This window comes from Dromiciops gliroides, chromosome 3 (genome assembly GCF_019393635.1).
Source record: "Dromiciops gliroides isolate mDroGli1 chromosome 3, mDroGli1.pri, whole genome shotgun sequence".
Taxonomy (NCBI): Eukaryota; Metazoa; Chordata; class Mammalia; order Microbiotheria; family Microbiotheriidae; genus Dromiciops; species Dromiciops gliroides.
In genome coordinates, this window is record NC_057863.1 from 591,586,406 (window position 1) to 591,609,905 (window position 23,500).

At 50.3% G+C, this 23,500-nt stretch overlaps 1 protein-coding gene and 1 pseudogene across 1 annotated transcript; both read left to right on the forward strand.

Moving 5' to 3' along the window:
- The first annotated feature begins 4,455 nt into the window (after positions 1-4,455).
- LOC122745586 lies at positions 4,456-4,632 on the forward strand (annotated as a pseudogene).
- A 461-nt stretch (positions 4,633-5,093) lies between these two features.
- ZC3H12A (zinc finger CCCH-type containing 12A) lies at positions 5,094-21,815 on the forward strand. The gene is made up of 6 exons (XM_043991104.1): positions 5,094-5,291; positions 6,443-7,021; positions 15,795-15,934; positions 17,672-17,906; positions 19,069-19,175; positions 19,807-21,815. The coding sequence occupies exons 2-6, from the start codon at positions 6,486-6,488 to the stop codon at positions 20,763-20,765; spliced, it is 1,977 nt and encodes a 658-aa protein (XP_043847039.1). The 5' UTR covers positions 5,094-5,291; positions 6,443-6,485; the 3' UTR covers positions 20,766-21,815.
- The last annotated feature ends 1,685 nt before the right edge of the window (positions 21,816-23,500 follow it).

The following is a 23,500-nucleotide window of genomic DNA, read 5'->3' on the forward strand; positions in this document are numbered from 1 at the left end:
AGCAAAAGACCTATGTGTACAAAAATATTTATAGCGGCTCTTTTTGCGGTGGCTAAGAATTGGGAATCAAAGGAATGGCCATCAATTGGGGAATGGCTAAACAAGCTGTGGCATATGATGGTGATGGAATATTATTGTGCTATAAGAAATGACAAGCAGGATGATTTCAGAAAGACCTGGAAAGACATGTATGAACTGATGTATAGTGAAGTGAGCAGAACCAAGAGAACATAGTGCATAGAGACAGCATTAGTCCCAAAGGACTAATGAAGCATACTCTCCACCTCCAAAGAAAGAACTGACATTGATGGAACACAGACTCAAGCAGGCTATTTTTCACTTTCTTTTATTTTTGCTTTTATTCAAGTTTTCTTAGACAAATTGACTAATATGGTCATGTTTTACATAATTGCACATGTATAACCTATATCTGGTTGCTTACTTCCTCAGGGAGAGGCAAGGGGAGGGATGGAAGGAGGGATAAAATTTGGAACCCAAAACTTTAAATAAAAATGTTTATTTAGAAAAAAAGAAGAACCCTTTCCCTGATTGGAAGGGCCAGTCAACAGGAAGAAAGACACTGACAGGAGCTCAAGGGAATAGGATAGGATGGTGCCTTCTTCCCAGGCAAAGACTCTGCTCCATAGAATCACATAATTTAAGAGTTGGAAGGGAATTTAGAGGCCATGTAGGCTAATCCCTACACAAAAAGGAATTCCCACCACAATATACCTGACAAGTGGTCATTTGGCCTCTGCTTGAAGCTATTCAATGAGGAGAAACCAACTACCTCTTTGGGCAGCCCAGTCTACTTACAGTTAAAGCTCCTTGTTGGGAAGGTTTTCCTGAAAGTAAATTTGCTTTTTTTTTTTTTTTTTTTGCAGGGCAAATGGGGTTAAGTGACTTGCCCAGGGTCACACAGCTAGTAAGTGTTAAGTGTCTGAGGCTGGATTTGAACTCAGGTCCTCCTGACTCCAGGGCCGGTGCTCTATCCACTGCGCCATCTAGCTGCCCCAATTTGCTTAATTTTAACATCTACCCATTGGTCTTAGTTATGCCTTCTGGGGCCAAGCAGAGCAAAACTAATCCCTCTTCCTCTAAGGTACTTTCCACCTTTAAATCTATGACCATAGACCTAGAGCTGAAAAAGGCTTCAGTTTTTACTATCTAATCAACCCCTTCATTTTACAGATAAGGAAACTGAGGCCCAGGAAAATTAAGTGATTGGGCCAAAGTCAAGTATAAGAGTTGGAATGTGAATCCAAATCCCCTGTAATATACTACTTTCAAATTCTCGAAGACAGAAAATGAGACAGACAGAGAGACAGAGACAGAGAGATAGAGAGACACAGAGAGACAGACAGAGAAAGAAGAAGAGAATGAAGGAAGGAAGAAAAAAAGAAGGAAGGAAGGAAGGAAGGAAGGAAGGAAGGAAGGAAGGAAGGAAGGAAGGAAGGAAGGAAGGAAGGAAAAACATTTTATTAAGCTCTATGTACCAAGCATTATGCTAAGCTCTAGAGATACAAATACAAATATAATTCCTACCTTTAATACTTACATTTTAATAGAGATTGCAAACATAGGGGATGGTGGCTAAGGAAAACCATTTTGGCTAGAAAAGCTACAAGGATGGTAAGCAGGGGCATGAAATAGTGGACTGACTGGTTCACGGTTCCAAACCAGACGGTATGGGAGTCTTCATGGGTTTGAAGCCCTTTAACATTACTGCTGACCCCCTGCTGGACACATTGCGGTTGATCAACGACCTCCCTATAATGTGGTGCTAGAACAGACTGCCATGTTCCAGAGCCTGAGATCCAGTATCCAGTATCCAATGGGATGATCCCAAACCCAGGACTCAGAAGTCCTAGACTTCAGTCCTGGTCCTACCACTAACTTGTATCAAAGAAAGTAAGTCACTTTTCCTTCCAAGCTTCAGTTTCTTCAGCTACAAAATGAAAGGATGACACCATATGGTCTCTAGTCTGGAAAATCCCTTCCAATGTCGACACCCTCTGTTCTATGAGGTGGATGCTTATGAGGGTTGGGTGGCTCAGTGGTCAGAGAAGGCCACATGGGAGAGCTGGGCCTTGAACTTGGCTTTGATTCACATCTCAAGTCTGATACTTATTACTTCTTTGGCCTTGAACAGATCACTTCATCTTCCTGGGTCTCGGTTTTCTCATATGTAAAATGAAGGGGTTGACTAAATGGAAAAGAGAGGAGAGAGAAGGCACTCCAGGCCTCAAAATTGGGGGTAGGAGGGCAGCTAGGTGGTGCAGTGGATAAAGCACCAGCCCTGTATTCAGGAGGACCTGAGTTCAAATCCAGCCTCAAACACTTGACACTTACTAGCTGTGTGACCATGGGTGAGTCACTTAACCCTCATCGCCCCGCCAAAAAAAAATTGGGGGTGGGGGAGAAAACTAAAGGGGCCCGAAAGGCTATGTTCTAGGGACTCCTTCATATCAACCTACACCCCAAATCTCAAAGCTACCAGCCAGCAGCAAAGGGGCTTTCTGGGGCCTCTCCCACAGCTCCTCACCCAGGTGTTTTCCGGCTCCTGAAGCTCTGGAGACTCCACCCAGCACCAGGAAAGGACATCCAACTGTTAGTGAGAAGCAGCAGGGAGGGAAGGGGTGGCTACCTGGAAGGCATCATTTGACTACAGGAGATACTTGGAACTGGGCTCCAGTCTTCCTGGTTGCAAAATCCATTTGCATGTGAAACAGGGGTTCCCCAGAGCAAAGCTGAGCACTCCAGAATAGAATTTGACCTTCCTTATCCTTAGCAGAGAGACAGCTATATAGAGCCAGACTCTCACCTAAACCAGAATAGATAAATTCCAGGTATCAGCTACTATGTCACTGTTCCTCAGGAATTCATAATGGAGGAGCCAGGATACTGGGATCAGCAGCGACCTCCATTAGATTGAGTCTTTTTTTTTTCCTCTTTCTTTTTATCCCCAGTGCTTAGCAGAGTGTCTAGAACACAGCAGATACTTCATAAATCCTTACGGACTAATTTCCCTGAGGAAGAGAGATTACTTAGTGAGTCAGTTGCTTCTCAAAGATGTTTGACAGGACCTCAAAGATCCAATCCATACCTGAAAAGCAATTCTCCTCAGTAGCATTTCCAACATGTAATCATTCAGCCTCCATGTGAAGACCCCTAAGGATGAGAAATTTACTACCACGAAAGTGGAAGTTGGGAGGGAGCCCAGAGGTACTGCTACACTTCCAAAAGTATTCCACTCTTGGACAGATGAATTCCTCTGGATTTCCCCTTTCCCTGATTCTTCTGCATTCTTCCAGGTCTGCCCCATCTCTAATCTTACTTCTGAGAAGCCTTTCGTAACCCCTCCAACCCAAAGTCAGTTCTTCCTCCAGTGACTTTCCATGATATTTACAATGTATGCCTTTTAGTAGCCATAAAAATATCATGTTATTGTTAGTTTTCTCCCCACCCAATCCCTGTGTTTACATTGTAAATACCCAATATATATTTATTTGTGAACATGTTACATTCCCATCACAGAATGTAAACTCCTTGAAGGCAGGGAATTTTTTGCTTTTGCATTTTGTATCCCCAGTACCTAGCATACAGTGTTTAAAAATGGCTGATTGCTTAATTGATTAGTTAACTCTATATTTCTTTAACTATCTGGCTTTCTGCCCAATAGAAGACTTTGAAAGATGGGAAAACTGAAGCTCCAGGAAGTGAGGTGTCTTGCCTCATGGACCTAGTAAGTGTCAAAAGGAAAGGAGGTAGGGGCAGCTAGGTGGCGCAGTGGATAGAGCACTGGCCCTGGAGTCAGGAGTACATGAGTTCAAATGCGCCCTCAGACACTTAATACCTATTAGCTGTGTGACCCTGGGCAAGTCACTCAATCCCAATTGCCTCACTAAAAAAAAAAAAAAAAGGTAAGGAGGTAGACCTAGCTTTTCCCACTAACCCTGACTGCCTGTCATGGACTGCATAGAAGTGTATTAAATGACCCTCTGTACTGGCATGTTCATGCTGCCTACTTGTATCTAGATCTGTAGGACATACAAAGCAAGAATGAATTTAAAGGTTATCTAATCCAATCCCTTCGTTTTACAAATCATGAAACTGAGGCTCACCATAGGATTTGAACCCAGGTCCTCTGAACCCTCAGTGCTGCATTCTTTTTCCATTATATGATCTGTCTCTTCACCCCCATCCCCATGGGCCTCAAAAATGAATGGGGGGGGGTACAGCTAGGTGGCACAGTGGATAAAGCACCGGTCCAGGATTTAGGAAGACATGAATTCAAATGTGGCCTCAGACACATGACACATACTAGCTGTGTGACCCTGGGCAAGTCACTTAACCCTCATTGCCTCGCCAAAAAAAAAAAATGATTGGACGGTCCTTGGAGGGAGCTGCCCTTGGCCGAGTTCTCAGCGCCCGGGATCCCGGTCTGCAGCAATCATGGTGAATTTAATTCAGGCTGTGCGTGACCACTAGGTTCATATCCTGGTACCAATGGGATTTGTTGTTGGCTATTATCTAGACAAGAGGAGTGATAAAAAACTAACTGCTTTTCGGAATAAGAGCATATTATTTAAAAGGGAACTGAAACCTAATGAAGAAGTTATCTGGAAATAAAGGCTTTAGGAGAATTGAGAGATTTTCATGTTGAATAAAGATATTTAATTAAAAAAAAATGAATGGATGTGGAAGGGACGCCAGGTGTAGACAGAGGCAGCTGCCCCGTGGGCCCGCCCTCCCCTTTCCCTACTTCCTCTTCCTTGGCCCCAAACCCACGTGAAAGCCGTGCTCCACCGGGGCTGGAGGAGCTGGTCGGGGGCCAGAGCCGGGTGGCTTGGGCCAGCCGGGAGAGCACAGGACCGACCCACGGACCAACGCCGGCCCAGATGCTGGGGCTTCCCCAGGGGAGAGGAGATGGCTGGGCCGGCTGGGGGAGAGGGGAGGCGGGGAGGCGTGTCCGAGGCGGGGTGGGGAGGACCGGCCTGGCCTGAGAGGAGGGAGGAGCAGGAAGGGGCGGTGGCGGCGGCTGCTCCGCCTCCCGCCTCCCCACCCCTGCCCGCCCCGGCCCCGCCGCCGCCTCCTCCTCCTTCTTCTTCTTCTTCTCCTCCTCCTCCTCCTAAAGGGCCGCTGCCACCGCCGCTCCGGCTTTCCGCGTCTTCGAAACCGCCGCCACCTGTCGGGACCTGCCCGCCCCCCGGTATAAAGTCCCGGGGACGAGCCCTGCCCCCCGGAGTCGGACCCCCATGGAGACACGGCTTGAGACAGCGCACGGCCGGGTAGGAAGATCATGGTGGGGTGGGCGAAGAGGGGCGGCCGGGGCTGGCGGGGAGGAATCTGGTCCCTACTTCGAGCCCGGAGCGCTTTCCCCCCAACTTAGCTGAAGTTGTCCCCAAAGTAGGGACAGAGCGGGAGAGGAAAGCGGGACAACTGTCGTCCATCTCCCGACTGGGCCTGGAGAGGAAGCCAGAGAGTCCAGTCCCAGGGTCAGGCCCTGGGGCGGAATGGAGGTGGGGGAGGGAGAGACCATCCCCACCCCCCACCCCCGGGCGGGGAGTAGCCTGGACCTGAGAGGACATTTCTCTTATTCACCGCTCTTCTCCCCACCTCCCCACCCCCCCACCCCCGCCTTCACTTCCCTCGAAAGTTTCCTATGTACTTTTCTGCCCCTTCAGCAGTTTTGGAAACTTCTCTCTCCCGGCTGCCCAAGCTCCATGACCTTGGCAGTGCCTTGGGACCGTTGTCTCAAGCCTGGGTCTAAGAAACAGACTCTGTAGCAACCCCTCCCCCGTTTTTCCCCTCCCCACCAACACTCCCACGTTGAGACTGGGGCCTGGGCCAGATGATCTTCACTGAGCTTGGCTGGTGGGAGGCGAATTTGCCACCTAGTTTAGTAGGGTTTCTTGACCTCCCCCCTCCCACTTCCCAATCTGCCAAGGTTATCTGATCCCTCCCTCACCCTTCTCCTAGTTGGTGGGGGAGGGGGGGAGGGAGAGATACTACTGGAACAGGCTGCCCAGGACCAGTGGGAAGCGTGGTCTGTGAGCTCTCACCCCAATCAGAAGAGGCTTCCTTGGGAGTAGGGGGTGGGGGAGAATTTGGGAGAGATCTTAGCCTTTGGTGAGGTGAAATTCTTAGGAGGTGGGACTTTGTGAGTCTTTTCTGGGCACTGCATTTCTGGCCTCAATTTCGCTAGCCAAGAGAATCATTAAGCCTCAAAATTAAGGGGGAAAAAATCTAGTACCTTCCTTTAGAGATGAGGAAACGAAGGCTCAGAGCTAGGAAGTAATTGGCCCAAGTTGCACTAAAAGTCATTGGCAGAACTGGGATTTGAACCCAGGTCTCCCAACTTCAGGCTGTCAACATAACCTAACTCCATTCTATACCCTAAGCCCCTGATTAAGTGAACATCTATTTGGTTGGTTCACAGAAGCTGGAAGGAAGTGGGAGTTTGAACCTTCAGGAAGAGAAGGATGAGCATGGACCAGAGGTCCCCCGAGGTCCTGACTCCTGGAAGTGAGGGCCCTCCTCATCAAGCCAGTCCTGCCATGAGTCTTTCAGCTGTCCAGGAGAATGCATCTTTGGGGTCCAACAGCCTGGGCTCCCTTTCCAGGCAGCGGGGGAGCCCCCAAACCAGCCGGTCTGGCTCTCCACACAACAGAACAGTGATGGCGGCCCCCGAGCCAGGCCAACCAGGAGGCTTGGATGACACAGAGCTACAGATGAAAGTGGACTTTTTCCGGAAACTAGGTTACTCGTCCATTGAGATCCATGGGGTCCTACACAAGCTGGGACTTCAGGCTGACACCAACACTGTTCTGGGTGAGCTGGTGAAACACGGGCCAGCCACAGAGCGAGAAGCCCCCCTGGATGGGCCCACAGAGCCCCCGCTGGTGCCCCGAGGTGGAGGGACCCCAAAGGCACCCTCCCCTTGCTCTCTACCCCCTGAGGACAAGGAAGCCAGTAACCTGAGGCCAGTGGTCATCGATGGGAGCAATGTAGCCATGAGGTCGGTTCATTCACTCCGGGTATCATTTTGTGTCTCCCTCTGTTTTCATGCTGGTTTGCTAGGAGCTTGGAATGACAGGAGCATATTTGTCCCTGGCCCTCACTGGCAGTCCTGTAGTTAAATTTGAGTTCTATGATTATCCTGGTTACACATGCACATGCAGAGGGCTTTGCTTGTGGGGGGTCTGTGAAACAAACATTCATTAACTGCTATGTGCAGCTCAACTTGCTGACACTGGTGAGTCTACAGTTCTGCCATCACCAAGGCCCAGGTCTGCCATCTAGAATGTTACATTTCTTATAGTAGGATAAGGCACCCACATTTCAGTGGAGCTCCTCCCTGGGTGAAAACCATAAGGGAGGAATAAGTTTGCACCTCTGCTGGCCTCAGTTTCCTCATCTCTAAAATGGCCTTAGGTCCAGAAGAATGTGGAGCCCACAGGAGCTCTCAGGTTCCAAGCAGATTGAGTGCCAGGGTTGGAGTTGGGAAGATTTGGGTTGAAATTGAAACTCTTTACAGTTACTAGCTAATGTGACCATGGGAAAGTCATTTAACCTCTGTGAGGCTCAATTTTCTTGCCTTTGAAGGATTATTAGACTATGTTAGACCTTTGACAAACATTCAAACTCCTGATGCTTAGATACCCCCTCCCCCTCAGTTGGAGGAAAGGATTGCCCCCAATTCTTTTTTTGCCTGCAGGGACCTGGACTAAATGTAGTCAGTTCCTGGACTGTGGAGTGAGTGGGTGGACCCAGGGGGTGGGTCTGTTGCTTAGGCCTCAGGTGAACCAGTGACTCACCTGCCCCTCTGACTCAGGGGACTGTCCCTGCCAGAGCCCTGAGCCATGGGGAAGGTGCTTCCTGGAGTTGTATGGGGACAGTGCCTCCTGATATGAGAGCCTTGGGCTCAGGCAGGAACTCCCCTGGGTGAGAGAAGGAGATGGGCTGACTTGCTGTAGAGGGTAAGGGCCCTTCCTTGTTGGAGCAATGGCTTGGGGAAATAGCAAGGTCTAACTAGGTCCCAGCCTCTCTACTGTGGCCCAGCTAGGGGGCTGGGAGTAAAGTGGTACTGGAGGTATTACTGGGAGGTCCTGGAAAACGGGTCAGACTGGAGGATAAGCCTCCCCTCTCAGTTAGCTGGAAGAAAAACTCCCTCCCCGCCATGTCTGCAGAGGGAAAAGGTCAGGGATCAGTTGGAGGGAAAAGGAAATGGGTGGCTTGGCAACAGCCTAATATATGGAAGAGAGCCTGAGACCATGAGTCAGAAGGCTTGGGTTCTGATTCTGCTTGTGACCTTGATCAATCTCCTTCCTGTACCTGGGGCTCAGTTTTCTCCTCAGTAAAATGAAGGCCAGTGAACTATAACTTTTCAGCCAGTGCATTGAAAGAAGAAATTAACTGAAGGGGGTGACTTGAGGGTTAGTAGAATGGGACACCCCCAATTTAGGGAGTTAGAGAGTAACATGCTTTCCTTACTTTACACATGGGGAAATGGGGTCAGAGAGGGGAAGGAAGGATATAAATGGGGAGTTGTAAACTTGGACAAGGTTTCTCAGCAGGTACCTGAGCCTGTGGGGTTTCTGAATCCAAATTCTTGCTCTTACCCAGTGAGGTCCAGGTTGGCCTGGACTGAAAGAAGAGGGGAATGGCTAGGGTGGTCGTGGATTCTGGGGCCTTTGGATCCCTTGCTGCTCTCCCCACTCTTAGTCCCTGGCACAGCCAATGTTAAGTGCAGTTCTGAACTTGGACCCAAGATGAGATGGGCTTGGGACTCCCTGGAGGTCAAAGGAAGGAGACTGCCAGGTGACAGTTTAGTGACTGGTGGTTAGTCTTTTGACCCTCACTTTCCCTGTCACAGCCCTGTTCAGCAGTAGCTCGAGAGGGGCTTACCTGCTACCTCCAGCACCTCCTTGTGCCCTTCCTAGTCGGTATCCAAGGAAATTGGGATGGGGAGGTGGGGGTGGAATCTCCACTTGGATGATAGGGCTTTCTAAAGTGGGAAGAATGGTGTTGATTCTGCCTGGTCTGGTCTGAGGTAGGATGTGAATACTGGCTTGTGTGATATTTGCATGTGTGTGCTGTGTCTTTGTCTCCAGGGTAAGGTGTTTGGGGGGTGGGAGAGGGGGGTCATTTGTCTTTCTACCCAATGTAGTACCGGGTTCAAAATAGTATGTGATATACGGGGATATTAGGTTGGATTCCGAATTCTCATCCAGGATTTGGAGTGGGAGGGCCTGGGTTCGGATCCTTGCTCCGCTGTGTGATGCTGGGCAATTCCTCACCCTCTCTGGGCCTTCCTTTCCTTCTTTGCAAAATGAGGGCCTCCAGTGCAGAGGTTGTGTCCTCAGCAGCGAACCCAGTGCCCGACCCCGAGGAGGGGCTTCATACACATCCTGTTGATCAGCTGGCCCCCGAAGGCCCTTCTAGCTCCAAATCCCTGCGCCTCTATTTGGATATTCTTGGGCTGGGGGAAGAGTCTGCTGTGAGATTCACTTGGGGCTGTGGTGTATCAGGGTAATGTGAAGGGGGCTGGGTATCAGGGTCCTAGGACACTGCGTATTGGGGTGCCTAGGAGGGGGCAGGGGGGTATATCTGGTGCATTTGTAGACAGTCAGTTTGGGACTAGGGAAGAGAAGCTAAGAGCTGGGACAACGGTGTGTCGGGGAGGGAATCTAGCCAGGCCCTGCCTGAAGCAGGCCAGAAAGGCCCGGCCCAACCCCGGGAGCCGTGTAGAGAGGGAGACCAGAGAGGTCAGGCCTGTCCAGGACCACAGTCCCCTGCTGGCTGGGGTTTTCATTGCTCCCCAGGAGGGGAATTCCAGCCCTGACTTCCTGTATTGGCTGTGTTGCAAACTCTGTCCCTGCCCTGTCTGACTACAACCCCCCTCCACCTCCCCACCCCTCCAGCGCCCCCACCATATGCAAATCGGGTGGAAATTAACCTCTCATTTCCTTCTAAGGGAATTTTCTTAGCCTGTTGCCAAATCAGATTACCTGGGGAGGGCTTCTTCTCTACCTTCCCAGGGGACTCTGGGAGGGCCTGTCTGGTCATACCCTCCTTCCCCTACTCCCCCAACTACTCCTTGGGCTCAGTGGCAAGCTACTTTGATTAGAAAGAAGGCTTTTATTAAACAGTAAAAGTTGAGAATTAGGCCACCCCCTGGGGAGAAGAAAGCCACGTGTTTCCTAAAACACAGATTGTCAGAGCTGGAAGGGGCAAGTTTAGGTTCAGTGGACATTTTTCAAGCACCAACTGTGTGCCTGGCCCTATGCTATAAGCAGTAGTGATTGAACTAGAGACTTGACCTGTGATTTCTTGCCTCAGGAACTCCCAGGTGAGGTTAGTTCCCTTGCCAATCAATGCTAGTCAGCACGGTCCCTGCAACTCACAGTCCCACAAGAGTTGCCCAGGGCATGGAGAAGTCAGTGCCTTCACTATCCTGGTCACAGAGTCAGCACGTGTCAAGATGGCCTTTCGTGCAGTTAGATCTCTCTTGGTTTCCAGGCTGGCTCTAGCCACTGAGCCATCCTGGACCCTGAGCACACAAAGGCAGCAGGTAGTAGCTTCCATTATGGGGCGGTGGGAAATGGAACCTTTACCTCGGGGACCTACAAGGGCGATGGAACGGCTGTCCTCTCCTTCCCACTGAATAGCCCTCCCCACAAAAGCTGTGTTGGGTGCTCTTTCCCTTCTCAAGATTTCACACTAACACTGACTCCTCTGAAAGGAGACTGAGTGGAAGATTCTCAGGGGTTCTGACAGGCCAAGGTGGAAGGAAGGAACACGAGAGGAGAGAAGGGAGACTGAGATCCCAGAGAGAAGACGGCCTTGAGGAATAAAATAAAAGGCAGTTTTTGAAACCCTAGGGAAAGGGGGAGTTTCAGATTCATTCAAAGCCATTTGCCCAGTAGCCTCCATTGGGAGCCTCCCTGATGGGCCATGGCAGGGGAGAATGGAGGGAAGGGGGGAATGCCCTAGTCTTTACTATCCCCCTCACTTCCTCTTCCTCCTGAGATTTCCCAAAGCTAGACTGACCATCCCTGGGGGGGAGGGAGCTGGCTTAGGGAATCTTCCAAGAACAAGCACCCCTGGTTTTGTAGCTAGAGCCTTAGGCCTTATCTGTGGGGGAGGTACAAGCCAAGACTCAGTGCCCACCCTCTAAGCAGGGGTGTGTGGGTGTGTGGGTGTGCGCGCGCACTCACACACGCTCACATGCTTGTGCAAAAGCGCCCGTGTCTGTCCCCACACCCCAAACAAGACCTTTCTGACGTGTTTCTACATGTGGGTAAAGAGCCCAGAGTAGGTGTTTTGCCTCAGAGCTGAGGAGGCCACCAGCTGTTTGAGATTCCCCAGGGACGGGTTGAATGGGATTGCTACCGTAATGTATCTCATCCCAGCCCCAAACACACCAGCAGGAAGTAGGGAGATGAAGGTGTGTGTTTACACCTAGGCCTGCCAGCTTCTTCCAGGAAACTTCCTGTGACTAACCTCACTAAACCCAGGAGTGGGTGGGTGGGTGTTTGTGTTTGTGTGCACACACATGTATGTGTTCATCCTCTCAAACAAGTGAATGCTAGCCTTCCCGTCAAAAATTCCTGTATTTGAGACCTAATGTATATTAGCTATAGGTGATTCTGGGAAAATCACAGAAATTCTCTGTGCCCCCAGTCAACTCTCTAAAAGCCCAGTCATTGAGTATTTATATGGGCTTGCTATGTGCCAGCCACAGTGAAAAGCCGTGGGGATGCAAACAAAAGCAAATGGTCCCTGTCCTCAGAGAGCTTACAGTCTAATAGGGAAGACAATGCACAAACAACTATGTACAGACAGGATACAGATAAGATAAATCAGAGGTAATCAGCTGAGGGTAAACACTAGAATTAAGGGAGACCAGGAGAGGCTTCTTGTAGAAGGTGGGATTTTAGCTGAGGTTTAACTGAACCCAGGATTCAGACATGAAGAGGGAGATACTAAGCCCAAAGTGCATCCATCCTGAATCAGTAGAGAGAGTTTTGAAATCACTGGGGGGGGGGAGATGGGAGCTGTCTTCTGTTTCCTCTAAGACATCTGTTGCCCAAAGGCTCAGTGAGCATCATGCCCACCACCACATCTCTGTTCTGATCTCCCTGGGGCTCCGTGCTATTTCTCTCCAGCTTCCTGGAAATGAGGCCGAGGCAGGAGGCAGGCAATACCATATAGAGGCAGGAGCCCTGGCCTAAAAGTCAGATCTCTGATCTAGTCCTAGCCCTGCCACAAACCAAGGTCATAAGTGTGACCTTGAACAAAGCACTTGATGTCTCTAGAACTCAACTTCCCCCTCTCTAATTGGACTAGCTAGCTAATCTCTTCCCAGCTGGTCCCTTCCTGGCCAGCTGGGCTTAGAACACCCAAGAAGGAGACAGGATAAGCAGATGGCACAAAGAGGAGAGAGACAAGAAGAGAATGCATATTCTTCCCCAGGGAGGAGAGGAGAGGAGATGGAGCTAGCCTGGTGTTCTGGCGGCCCCACAATTCACCCAGAGCTCAGAGGAGAGTCCAGCGGGGTCAGAGTTCTTAGAAGGGACCTTGGAGGGCCAAGGCTTCATTTTCAAGGAGGAAATTCAAGTCTAGAGGAAACCCAGGCTCACCCAGCACATAATGAATGGGTCACTGGCCTGGCCTTCTCCTCCTTCCTGCTCAGCCTCCTGGTGTCCTTTCAGGAGCTTCCCTGAGAGCTTTCTCGTGGCCTAACTGGGGGTTCTCCGCCCCTCCCCCCAGCTGCTCTCCGAGTTCATCTGGGGCTTTGTTGGGAGGAGAGTGGGCAGGCGGACAGACGCCCCAGAAATGGGAACATCCCCGACAGGATGTGGTTTTCAGCGGCACTGCCTTCTTTGCGTAAGATTAGTCTGTCTGATTTTGCCAGATGTATGAGTTCTCAATTCTCATTTGGGGTGGAGGGGGAGTGGAGGGAGGGAGGAGTAGGCAGTGGGAGAGAGGCCAGTGGGGCCAGGGAGTTGGCAGCCTGGACCTCCCACCCCGAGTCACCAGAGCCCTTGATTGCTTGGAAACCCTCTGCCACCTTGAGTTAATGTGCAGCTGGGCCTGGTTACGTGGCAACCATAGGGTACTGAGCTGCCAGGGAGAACAGAGGGTGGTTTAACAGACCCTTGTCTCTCCTGCTTGTCCTAATCATGCTGAACTAAGGGGGGAAGCCTCTGTTTTAGCCTCTATGGCACTGTCTTTTTACAGAGTGACAGGTACTGTGCCAGATGCCAGGTATACAAATCGAAGGAATGAAAAGGAGCCCAGAAGCTAACAGGGAAACAAGTACATACACTGTACAAGTTTGTGCAGACACACAAATATAAAGAGAAGAGGTAGAAAAGGGAGGAGACTTCGCCCTTCTGGCTCTGGTCAACTGGGGTCAGTTTATTGGATGGCAAAAGGATTCCAGGGGCAGCTGGGTGGCGCAAATCCCCCTCCTTCTATTTCCTAGCTGTGTGACTTTATGACACACCATTTCATCAGTCTGTGGTCTTCCATTTCCTCATTTGTAAAATGAAGGAGTTAAAGTGATGGACTCTGCTGAATCCGGAAGATCCTGGATTCAAATCCTGCCTTAGATACTTATCACTTGTATGGCCTTGGGCAGATGACTTCAGTGAGCTTCAGTTGGTGGACCAGGTGACTTCTGAGGTCCCTTTCAGCTCTGGACCTATGAGGGCCTTTCCTCCACCACTTCTTAATCCTGTCCTCTCTGGCCAGAGAGATCATACTGATCCTTTTCAGCCTAGTAATGGTAGGTTCTCTGGCCAGCGAAGTCTTCTAGAGCCCAAGCTTTGTTGGGGCAATGGAGAAAAGTATTCTGGGGTGGGGAGTTGGGGGCCAGAGGGCAATGAGGGTTAAGTGACTTGTCCAGGGTCACACAGCTAGTAAATGTCAAGTGGCTGAGGCCGGATTTGAACTCAGGTCCTCCTGAATCCAGGGCCGGTGCTCTATCCACTGCACCACCTAGCTGCTCCTGAAGAAAGATTTTCAGTGGAAGGTTGAAGAAAATGACAGAAGTATTATTTCCTATTCCTTCTTAATCCCAGTGCCTTCCCTCTGTTAATGATCTCCTGTTTATCCTGCATATACATTGCTTTGTATAGATTTATTTCCATATTATCTCCTTCATTAGATTATAAGCTTTTTGAGGGCAGGGACTCCTTGGCCTCTTTCTGTTTCCCCTGCACTTAGCATCATACCTGGCACAGAAGAAATATTTATTGAATCTTCATACCGAAAGGCCAAATGCTCTCTGTCCCCAGCAGGGATATTTGAGTCCCTAATGCCTTAGATTAGAGCTGCTGGTCTTCCCCTAGTCATCCTCCACCCCACCTGGGGATGGGAGTTTATTTAAATCTGAAATGATCTGAGGCCTTCCAGGAATGGTTGATTCACTCCCACAGCTTCGACCTTCCTTTCCATTTTGAGATAGGGATTGGGAAGGGAGGGTTTAAATCATTTGTCTCCTTACACCTTTGAATGATTGCTTAAGGGACTTTAAAGATATGCAGGAGCACGCGTGTGCGCTCTCTCTCACACACACACACATATATATACACACTTTGTTTTACAGATGGGGAAACTGAGACCTATAGAGAAAAATCCTTTGCCCATGTTCACACAAGTCACAGTCAGAGCTGGGACTCAAACCCCAGATCTCCAGACTCCCAGTTGTAGAATTCTAGAATGTCACAGAATGACCAAGTTATTTTTAGAGTAGGAAAGGCCCTCAGGAATCATTTAGTCCAGTCCCTTCTTTTTATAGATGAGAAAACTGAAGCCCAGAGAGGGAGGAAGGGACTTGCTCGCCTCCTATTACGTGCAACAAATTCATCTAGGAAACAGGGCAGGAGCCCAGATCTCCTGCCTTCCCTGGCTAGTGTGTCTCCTTGGAGATAGATCGGGTATCACCATCATCACAAGCAGCTATATTTGTGTCAGGCTTTAAAGTTTGCAAAATGCTTTACAAATATCTCTTTAGGCCTTTAACACTCCTGGGGCCGGGGAGGACATAGGTGCTATTATTATCCCCATTTTCTGAATGAGAAAGTTAAGGCGGAGGGTTAAGTGACTTGCCCAAGGTCATACAGCTAGTAAGTAGCTGAGGCCAAATTTGAACTTAAGTCTTCCTGCCTCCAAGTCCACCTACCTGTCCCATGTAGATGCTATAGCTACAGATGTAGGTATAGAGACTAGTCTGATACCTCAGAGGTTATGTATTTTGCACAAGGGGAAACTGAGGCCCAGAGAGAAGCAATTTGCCCAAAGTCAGTCAGATATTAGGTAGCCGAGCTGGGTTTCAAACTCCAGAGTATCTGGCTCCTCTTTCTCCTCTGCCACACTGCCCCAGGTGGGCACAGAAACCAAAAGGCACTGCATTCCTTCCCTCCCCCTCAGGTGATGTTGCAAGGTGTGTCTGACCCCATGGGGAGCGGGAGCTGCCAAATCCTGGGTGTTTCCTCACTTTGGAGGGGGATAGGGCAGAAGGGGAATTCCCTGCTGGTGGCGCTCTGGGAAACTGGGGTGGAATGAGGGAGCCAGAAAGCCTAAGGGAGTTACCTGTTAGTACCGATTCTTCTCATTCCTCAGATGAAGAAATCGAGGCCACGGGAGGACAAGCCAGGCCAGGCCAGGCCTCTCTCCCTTCCTCTATGGCCTAATAAAAATTGAACCTCGTGTCCTATGTGTCATCTGTTTTCTCCTCTCTCTTCTACGTGGATTTACCCTGTGATTTCCCCACCCTCTAGCCATGGAAATAAGGAGGTTTTCTCCTGCCGAGGCATCTTGCTAGCTGTGAACTGGTTCCTGGAGCGCGGCCACTCGGATATCACAGTGTTTGTGCCACTGTGGAGGAAGGAGCAGCCACGTCCCGATGTGCCCATCACAGGTAAGGGGAAACACAGAGAGCCAAGGCCTCTGGGAGTGGGGGGAGGGAGGTGAGGGGCAGGATAGGCCTTAGGTCAGGGAACCTTGGCCAAGCCAGAGTCTTGGGGAGGAAGAGCCATCCCTGGGCCCTAGCGGGGATTCAGAAAAATGGGGGCCAGGCATCAGTTTGGCATTTCCCCCTGACTCTTTTCCTGTAGGTCTGTGTTTGGGGCCACAGAAAGTCATTGCATTGACTTTCAATTCTCTGGGCAAGAAATCCTACCTTCCAGTCCAGCTTTGTCTTTCAAGTTCTCTGGGCTGAGGACCCCACCTTTCTGTGGGAAGGAGCCCCTTGGGATGCTTTCAGAGCCTCAAGGTCTCTCAGAGATGTGGGTTGATGCCACCAGCCACCACCAACCAGCACTGTCTGGCACTGACAAGGTCAATTTCTAAGACAGTTGAAAGTTTACAAAGTGCTTCTTTCCTCACACCGGGCTGTGAGGTCAACAGTAAAGGCACCCCATTTTACAAATGAGAAACTGGGTTCCCTTAAGGTCTCAGGGCTAATAGAAGAGGAGGAGCCAGGACTGCCAACTCAGAGCAGTTGGCAGGCTGAGGACCTCAGCTGTGGGTCCCCCATCCTGAGCACTACATTCAAAGAGACATGAGTTTTACTGAACTGGGAGCCCTAAGAGGATGGGGGGAGTTGGGGTTCCTTTTTTTTTCCTCAAAAAAAAGTATCTTGTGGGGTAGCTGGGTGGCACAGTGGATAGAGCACCGGCCCTGGATTCAGGAGGACCTGAGTTCAAATCCAGCCTCAGACACTTGACACTTACTAGCTGTGTGACCTTGGGCAAGTCACTTAACCCCAATTGCCTCACCAAAAAAAAAAAAAAAATGTCTTGTGAATCCTTTTGAAGAGAATGAAAACAACAGGAGCAGATGCACTTTTGCACTAAGCCAGTATCTGAGTCCATTCAAGTCCCCAGCAGATGGAATCCTGGACTTAGAACTGGAAGGGACTCAGAGCCTAGTCAACCGGGTCCAATCCCCATCCACCCCCAGTCCCCAGCCCTGTATAGATTAGGAAACCAAGGCTCGGAAAGATCACATTATCCTAGTGGTCAAGCTTGAAGGGATCTTGGAGGCCATCTAGTCCCGCCCCACTGGTTTTAGACCAGGAAACTCAGGCCAAGAGATGTTAAGTGACTTGCCCAAGATCACACAATTGGTAAGCAGCAGAGAAGGATGGGATCCCAATTGTTCTAGAACTAAAATCCAGCATTCTTTTCCCTTGCATCTTCACTGCCTCAAACCCTCCCTACTGCGGAAAAGACCACGTGATGGAATAAATCGGGTGCTAGACTTGGAGTCAGGAGGGAATGAAGGAATGACCGTGCCAAGTTCCGCACCAAGCATTGGGAATGCAAATAGGAAAGTAAGGCTGTATTTGCCTTCTAATAAGCCAGGAAGACCTGGGTTTAAGTCCCACCTTTGACATCTTAGAAGGTGAACAGGTCATTTTCTCTCTGAGCCTCAGTTCCCTCGTAAGTAAAATGGGGATGATAAGACCTCCTTCACGAGGCTTGAATGAGATGATCCATGGAAAGGGGCTCAGTGCCTGTTATTCAGGAGTCAGGACTAGAGAGAAGGAAGAGGAAACACTGCCCCTGCACTCAGGGGGCCCTGGCTCCTGAGTCCCTGAGGTGGAAGGGGTTCCATGGATGTCTGCCACAGTCTTCCTGTGTCCTCTCTGCAGATCAGCACATTCTGCGCGAGCTGGAGAAGAAGAAGATCTTGGTATTTACGCCATCCCGGCGAGTGGGGGGTAAGCGGGTCGTGTGCTATGATGACCGATTCATCGTGAAGTTGGCGTTCGATTCTGATGGCATCATAGTCTCCAATGATACCTACAGGGACCTGCAGTGTGAGCGGCTGGAGTGGAAGAGGTTCATCGAGGAGCGACTGCTCATGTACTCTTTCGTCAATGATAAGTATGTCCCTAATCTTCCTTCCCTGCCTGTCCTCTCCTGGGCCTGAATGTGGGATACTGAGGGTCTCCTGGGAGTCAGTCATTGATTAAACATACACCCTGGGCCGGGCCCTGGCCCAGGAACTGGGCCTACAAAGATGAAAACGAAACCGAAACAGACGCTGGCCTAAAAGAGCTTGCCTAGGGGCAGCTAGGTGGCACAGTGGATAGAGCACCGGCCCTGGAGTCAGGAGTACCTGAGTTCAAATGCGGCCTCAGACACTTAACACTTACTAGCTGTGTGACCCTAGGCAAGTCACTTAACCCCAATTGCCTCACTAAAAAAAATAAATAAAAGAGCTTTCCAGCTGCTGTGGGACATAGTGTAGACACAAAAAAATGACAGTATGTATAAAGGACTACAAAGTCATCTCAGGAACAGGAGAAAGGACGGAAAAAAAGGCCTCCGGTAGGAGATGGGACAGGAGCTCTGCTTTGGTGGAAGCCAGAGATCGTCCAGGTCAGCCAGACATGGTGGCACATAGGTAGAACAGAAGGCTCCCCTTGCCCTTAACCGGATGCCTGTATGGAATGGGCACTGAGGCAGGGCAGGCTTGTAGGTCTGTGCGGGAGTGGCTACCCGTTCATGAGATCAACTGGAGTCATGAAGTGAAGAACAGGCAGGCTAGAGGCAGCAGGTCCAGAGAGCCTTGGTCCAAGACCAGCCTTGCTTTGTAGTAGCTGGGTGACTGCCCACCCACATCCCTTCCCCTACCTAGGTCTGTTTCTTCCTCTAAAATAAGAGGCGTAGGTCCCTTCTAGGTCTAGAGCCCTGTGGCGCAGCACAGATGATGCTCCAGGTATCTGCTGGGTCATCACATACACCCCCACCACAACTCCTACACAGGGGCCTCCCAACATCCCACCCTAGTGACCTTTGTCATGCTTGGGAATGGGGAGGAGCAGGCTCAGAGTATTCAGGCTACATCTTCTCGCCTGAATTGGGGGTGTCATCAGAGGATCTCCAGGTCCTGAGGCTCAGGCCTTCTCAGAGCTCTCATCCCTGGGGACCTTATAGGCCTGTAGCAGGAACTAGGGGCCTGACTTCCAACCCCACAAACACAGGGACTGACCAGAACCTTCAGGTCTGACCAGGCACTGAGGCTCTCTCTTGCTTTCAACAGGTTCATGCCACCTGATGACCCCCTTGGTCGCCATGGGCCCAGCCTGGATAACTTCCTCCGGAAGAAACCTCTCATGCTTGAGCACAAGAAACAGCCTTGCCCCTATGGTAAGACTGGCCCCAAACAGCACCACCTCATTCCCTTGTCCTTGCCCCTGGCTTCACCCCACCTGCCAGGAATCTCCATGGACACAGCTAACTCCCAAGCATCCACTACTGGAAAAACCCTAGATGGGGGAGTCAGGGGTCAAGGGCTTGGCTCTGCCTCTCCCAAGCTGTGGGACTGTGAGTAAGTCCTAGCTACATTCTGGCCTTTATCTTTCACTTCTATAAAACATGGGCTAGAGCCTAGCTTCTTAAACTCTAGGCCATGTCCCAAGGGCCACATAACTAAATGTGGGGGTCACAAAAAACTTGGCAACAGTAAAGAGTTCCATATACCTATTTTATACACTGATATGCCCGGGATCACGTAAAAATTTCTCAGGCAAAAAGCAATTGCGAGTAGAAAAAGATTACAAAGCCCTGGTCTAGATGCCTGTACTTGTGCTGTGTTCCTGGGGAAGTCACTGTAAACTCTTGTCTCCATTTTCTCCTCTTTAAATGGGGATGTGGCATTTGTAAGATGGGGGTGAAAGTGCTGGAACAGTGAAAACTATTGTTATTATTCTTCCTATTCCCCTGACCCTCCCCTCTGAGCCTCCCTTAGCCCTGGCTCACTCCACAAATCTCCCCACAGGGAAGAAGTGTACGTATGGGATTAAGTGTCGATTCTACCACCCGGAGAGGCCGAGCCGGCCCCAGCGTTCAGTGGCAGATGAACTTCGAGCCAATGCCCGACTCTCTCCACCCCGGGTACCTGCCAAAGACAAGAAATGCCTCCAGCCCTCGCCCACATCCACTCCAGCCCCTGGGTCCCTGCCTGTTAAAGATGATCGAGATCATTGGCTGCCAGAGAAGAAGTTCCCAGGGGCCCAGCTGAATTCCGGAGGCAGTGGGGATAGTCAGACTAAGGCTTATGCCCAAGGCAGGAGCCTGCCAAGCATGAGTAGTGGCTTCAGCCCAGCAGACTGGGCCCCCCCTCCCCTAGACTCCCTCCCTTATACCTCCCAAGACTGCCTGGACTCAGGCATTGGCTCCCTGGAAAGTCAAATGTCAGACCTCTGGGGTGGCCGGGGGAACAGCAGCAGTCACATGGAGTCTGGAGAGCCTCCTAGGACTGGGGGGAGTGGCAGCAACCAACAGAGGTGTAGCTTCCTAGGCCGGGGCCATCTCATGACCTATGGCCCCGAGCACCCCCCTGGCCCTCCATCCCTCTCCTTCCCAGGCTACGGGCGGCCTGTGGGCACTGGCCAGTTCAGCATCCCAGCGGAGTACCCTCCACCTCTGGGGTATGCCCCACGAGAGTACTGGTCAGAACCATACCCAATGCCCCCTCCCACAGCAGCTAGGGCTTCCCCAGCCCTACACGATCCCCACCTACTTAGTGCCCCAGCAGGCTATGGTACTGAAGCATCAGCATGGGGAGCTGGGACAGACAGCTTCGCCAAGGAGCGGGCCAGCCTCCGTGTAAAGCTCTGCGGCATCTTCCCCCCACATCTGGTGGAGACCGTGATGAGACGCTTCCCCCAGCTCCTGGATCCCCAGCAGCTGGCAGCTGAGATCCTCAGCTACAAATCTCAGAACCCAAGTGGGTGACCCTTGGAGAGTTCCCAGTGTCACTCAGCCCCTCAGGGCATGGGTGTGGGCATGCGTTAGGGGCTGCCTCGGTCTCCCACTGAACCCAGCCTAACTATGACAGTGCCCCCAGTCTGTCCCTGGAGTTACCGGGACACTACACGGGCCAAGCTAATTTTTAACAACTCCCCTTGTGTTGGCACAGGAACCCTGTGGGTTCCTGAGCATCTGCCTGAGGGAGAATCTTACAGTAGGAAAGGGATCCCAGAAACCAAAGAAATACTGTAACAATTGATTCTGGTCTTGGACTAATGAAGACTCTCTCTATCTTTCTCGTGTCCCCGTCTGCCCTGTAGGTCTCTTTCTCCCCTCTGACTCTTTGTTCTGAAATTCTTTCCTCTAACTTTCGGCTCTGTCCTGTTTCTGTCTCTCGTGTCTATTTGCTCTGGGTCTCCGTCTCTCTCATCTGACTCTCTGCTCTGGGTCTCAGTCTCTGTTCAGGACCAGAAGCGATTGCCCTGTTGGTACACATTGTATCAGAGTTTAATGATGAGACAATAATGTCTTTCCTGTGGCTGATGCCCCAACCCTCTTTCTTCTTGAGGACAGGAAGGAGGGAAGGAGAAGCCAGGGAGGGGAGGAGTCTGTTCCCCTCCTCAGCATCTCCAGCTCCCTCCCTCCAGGCTTTGTCCTTAGGATAACAGCCTCTCACTGGCTGGTTCGGCACTGTGTGCCCTCCGAGGCCCCGGCCAGGGCCCCCCAACCACGTACGCCAATGATGCCCCAGGGCCGGCGAGGTTTCATGTTAGTAGTTAAGATGGTTTTTAAGAATCTCTCTCTCCTTGTACCTGCTGTTGCCACCATGTCTGCTTTATAGTTTCTCTCTCTTAGGCGTATTTTTTTCTCCCAGACCCCCGAGAAGCTGGGGCAGGGACAGCAGAGACTGTTCCCAGAGGGTGTCTGGGTGATGGTCTCAGACAGGTATCTCTAACCTTGGTTGAGGGGTAGCCCTGCCTGCCCAAGGGATATAGGGGAGATTCAGGTTTATGGAAAGGTATATTTTAGATTGGAAGTGGTTGCTTCCTGCTGTATTACCAATAAAATTTTGACTTTAGATCAGTTTTGTCTGTGCTTCTTTGGAGTTTCTACTTGGATTTTATTTCATGGTTTTGGTTGAAGTGGAATTGGGCAGTTAGGTCTGTTGCCAGATGATAGAGCTCATAGCAAATGGGAGAAGTTACAGGAAGGTATCTTTGAGCTTGATAGAAGAAAGACCTTGGGGCAGCTAGGTGGCACAGTGGATAGAGCACTGACTCTAGAGTCAGGAGTACCTGAGTTCAAATCCGGCCTCAGACACTTAATGCTTACTAGCTGTGTGACCCTGGGCAAGTCACTTAATCCCAATTGCCTCACTTTAAAAAAAAAAAAAAAAAGAAGAAGAAGAAAAACCTTTCCAAAATTTAGACTTGCTCAGCAATAGAGTAGGATGTCTTGAGAGAAGTTAAATAGCAAGATGCCATCCCCTGGCATCTAAGTTCCCTGCCAGGGTCCCTTCTACCTTATATCCTACTGCTAAGCCAGGGGGGTGAATTCCAACCTCTAAAAGGAAACCCAAGAGATACCACTTCTGCAAGACAGGTTTTCCTACTTGGGGCATCTGAAGCCACCTGCCTTCTTAGGAAGTCCAGGGCTGGGTTCCACCGCCCCCCCTCCACACACACATGCCCCTTGTCGGGGTTTCCCCGTACACGCAGGCTGACAGCAACGGCCCCCTTCAGAGGAAGGAGTGGGGGAAAGAGTGCCTGCCTGTTCCTCTTTCCAGTCGTGCTGCTTGGTTTGCTGGTAGGGACTGACTACACTAATGACCTCTGAGAAAACACCAAGGCTTCTTTGGAAAGAGCTAAGAGGAACCCAGGCAGTTAGACCCAAGAAGCCCAAGGACTGGTTCCCTTCTTGGTCCTCAGGTTCTTAGAGATCATTTAGGCCATGCCTCTCATTTTACAGTGACACACCATATGCCCTAGATGAGAGGTGTGGAACAAGGCATGAATGCTGCTTGCCCCAGATTAAAATGTAACTGGAAAGGGTTAACAAAATAAAGAAAAATTCAGTGATGTTAACCTGGGGTTTTCTAAGTTGATATGCAGCCATCAGGGATACTTGCAATTAACACCACTGCCCTAGACCATCCAGCTGCCAAAATAATGCCTTCCTGCCCGATCATTTTTCCTTTTTCTACTCAAAAATCAATGGCTACAGGATGAAATGGAATCTATTATATAGCCTGGCATTACCCTCTGTGATTTGGTTCCAAACTTCTTTCACTCTTCATCTCTTTATTATACTCTCCTTTTCATCCATACTGGTCCACAAACTGATCCCTAATCTCCCATCTCTCAACTCCATCCATCCATGTAGGACTTCTCCCACTATTCCCCTGCTCTGGAATAGTGGCAAGGATGCAGGATCTAGAGCCAGAGGTCTTGTGTTAAAATTCTAGGCTACTACCCTGTCTGGCTTTAGGTAAGTCACTTTCCCAATCTGGCCAGGCCCCAGTTTCCTTATCTGTAAAAATGAGGGTGAGCTAGAACTAGTAACGCTTTTCTTTCCATTCATTTATCTCCAAGGTCCCTTCTAGTTCAAAATCTGTGATCTTTATCTCTGCCACTAGATTTCTGTGCCTTTGAGACTGCTCAGGTGCAGCCTTCTCTACAACCTTCCCTTGTTCCCCCACCCCCCAGCTCAGAGCCAGTCTC

Excerpts from the sequence above, each read along its gene's own strand:
- ZC3H12A (XM_043991104.1), top strand. The coding sequence starts at position 6,486 with ATGAGCATGGACCAGAGGTCCCCCGAGGTCCTGACTCCTGGAAGTGAG. Across the intron at positions 17,907-19,068 it reads TACTCTTTCGTCAATGATAA|GTTCATGCCACCTGATGACC; the intron begins GTATGTCCCTAA and ends TGCTTTCAACAG. Across the intron at positions 19,176-19,806 it reads GAAACAGCCTTGCCCCTATG|GGAAGAAGTGTACGTATGGG; the intron begins GTAAGACTGGCC and ends ATCTCCCCACAG.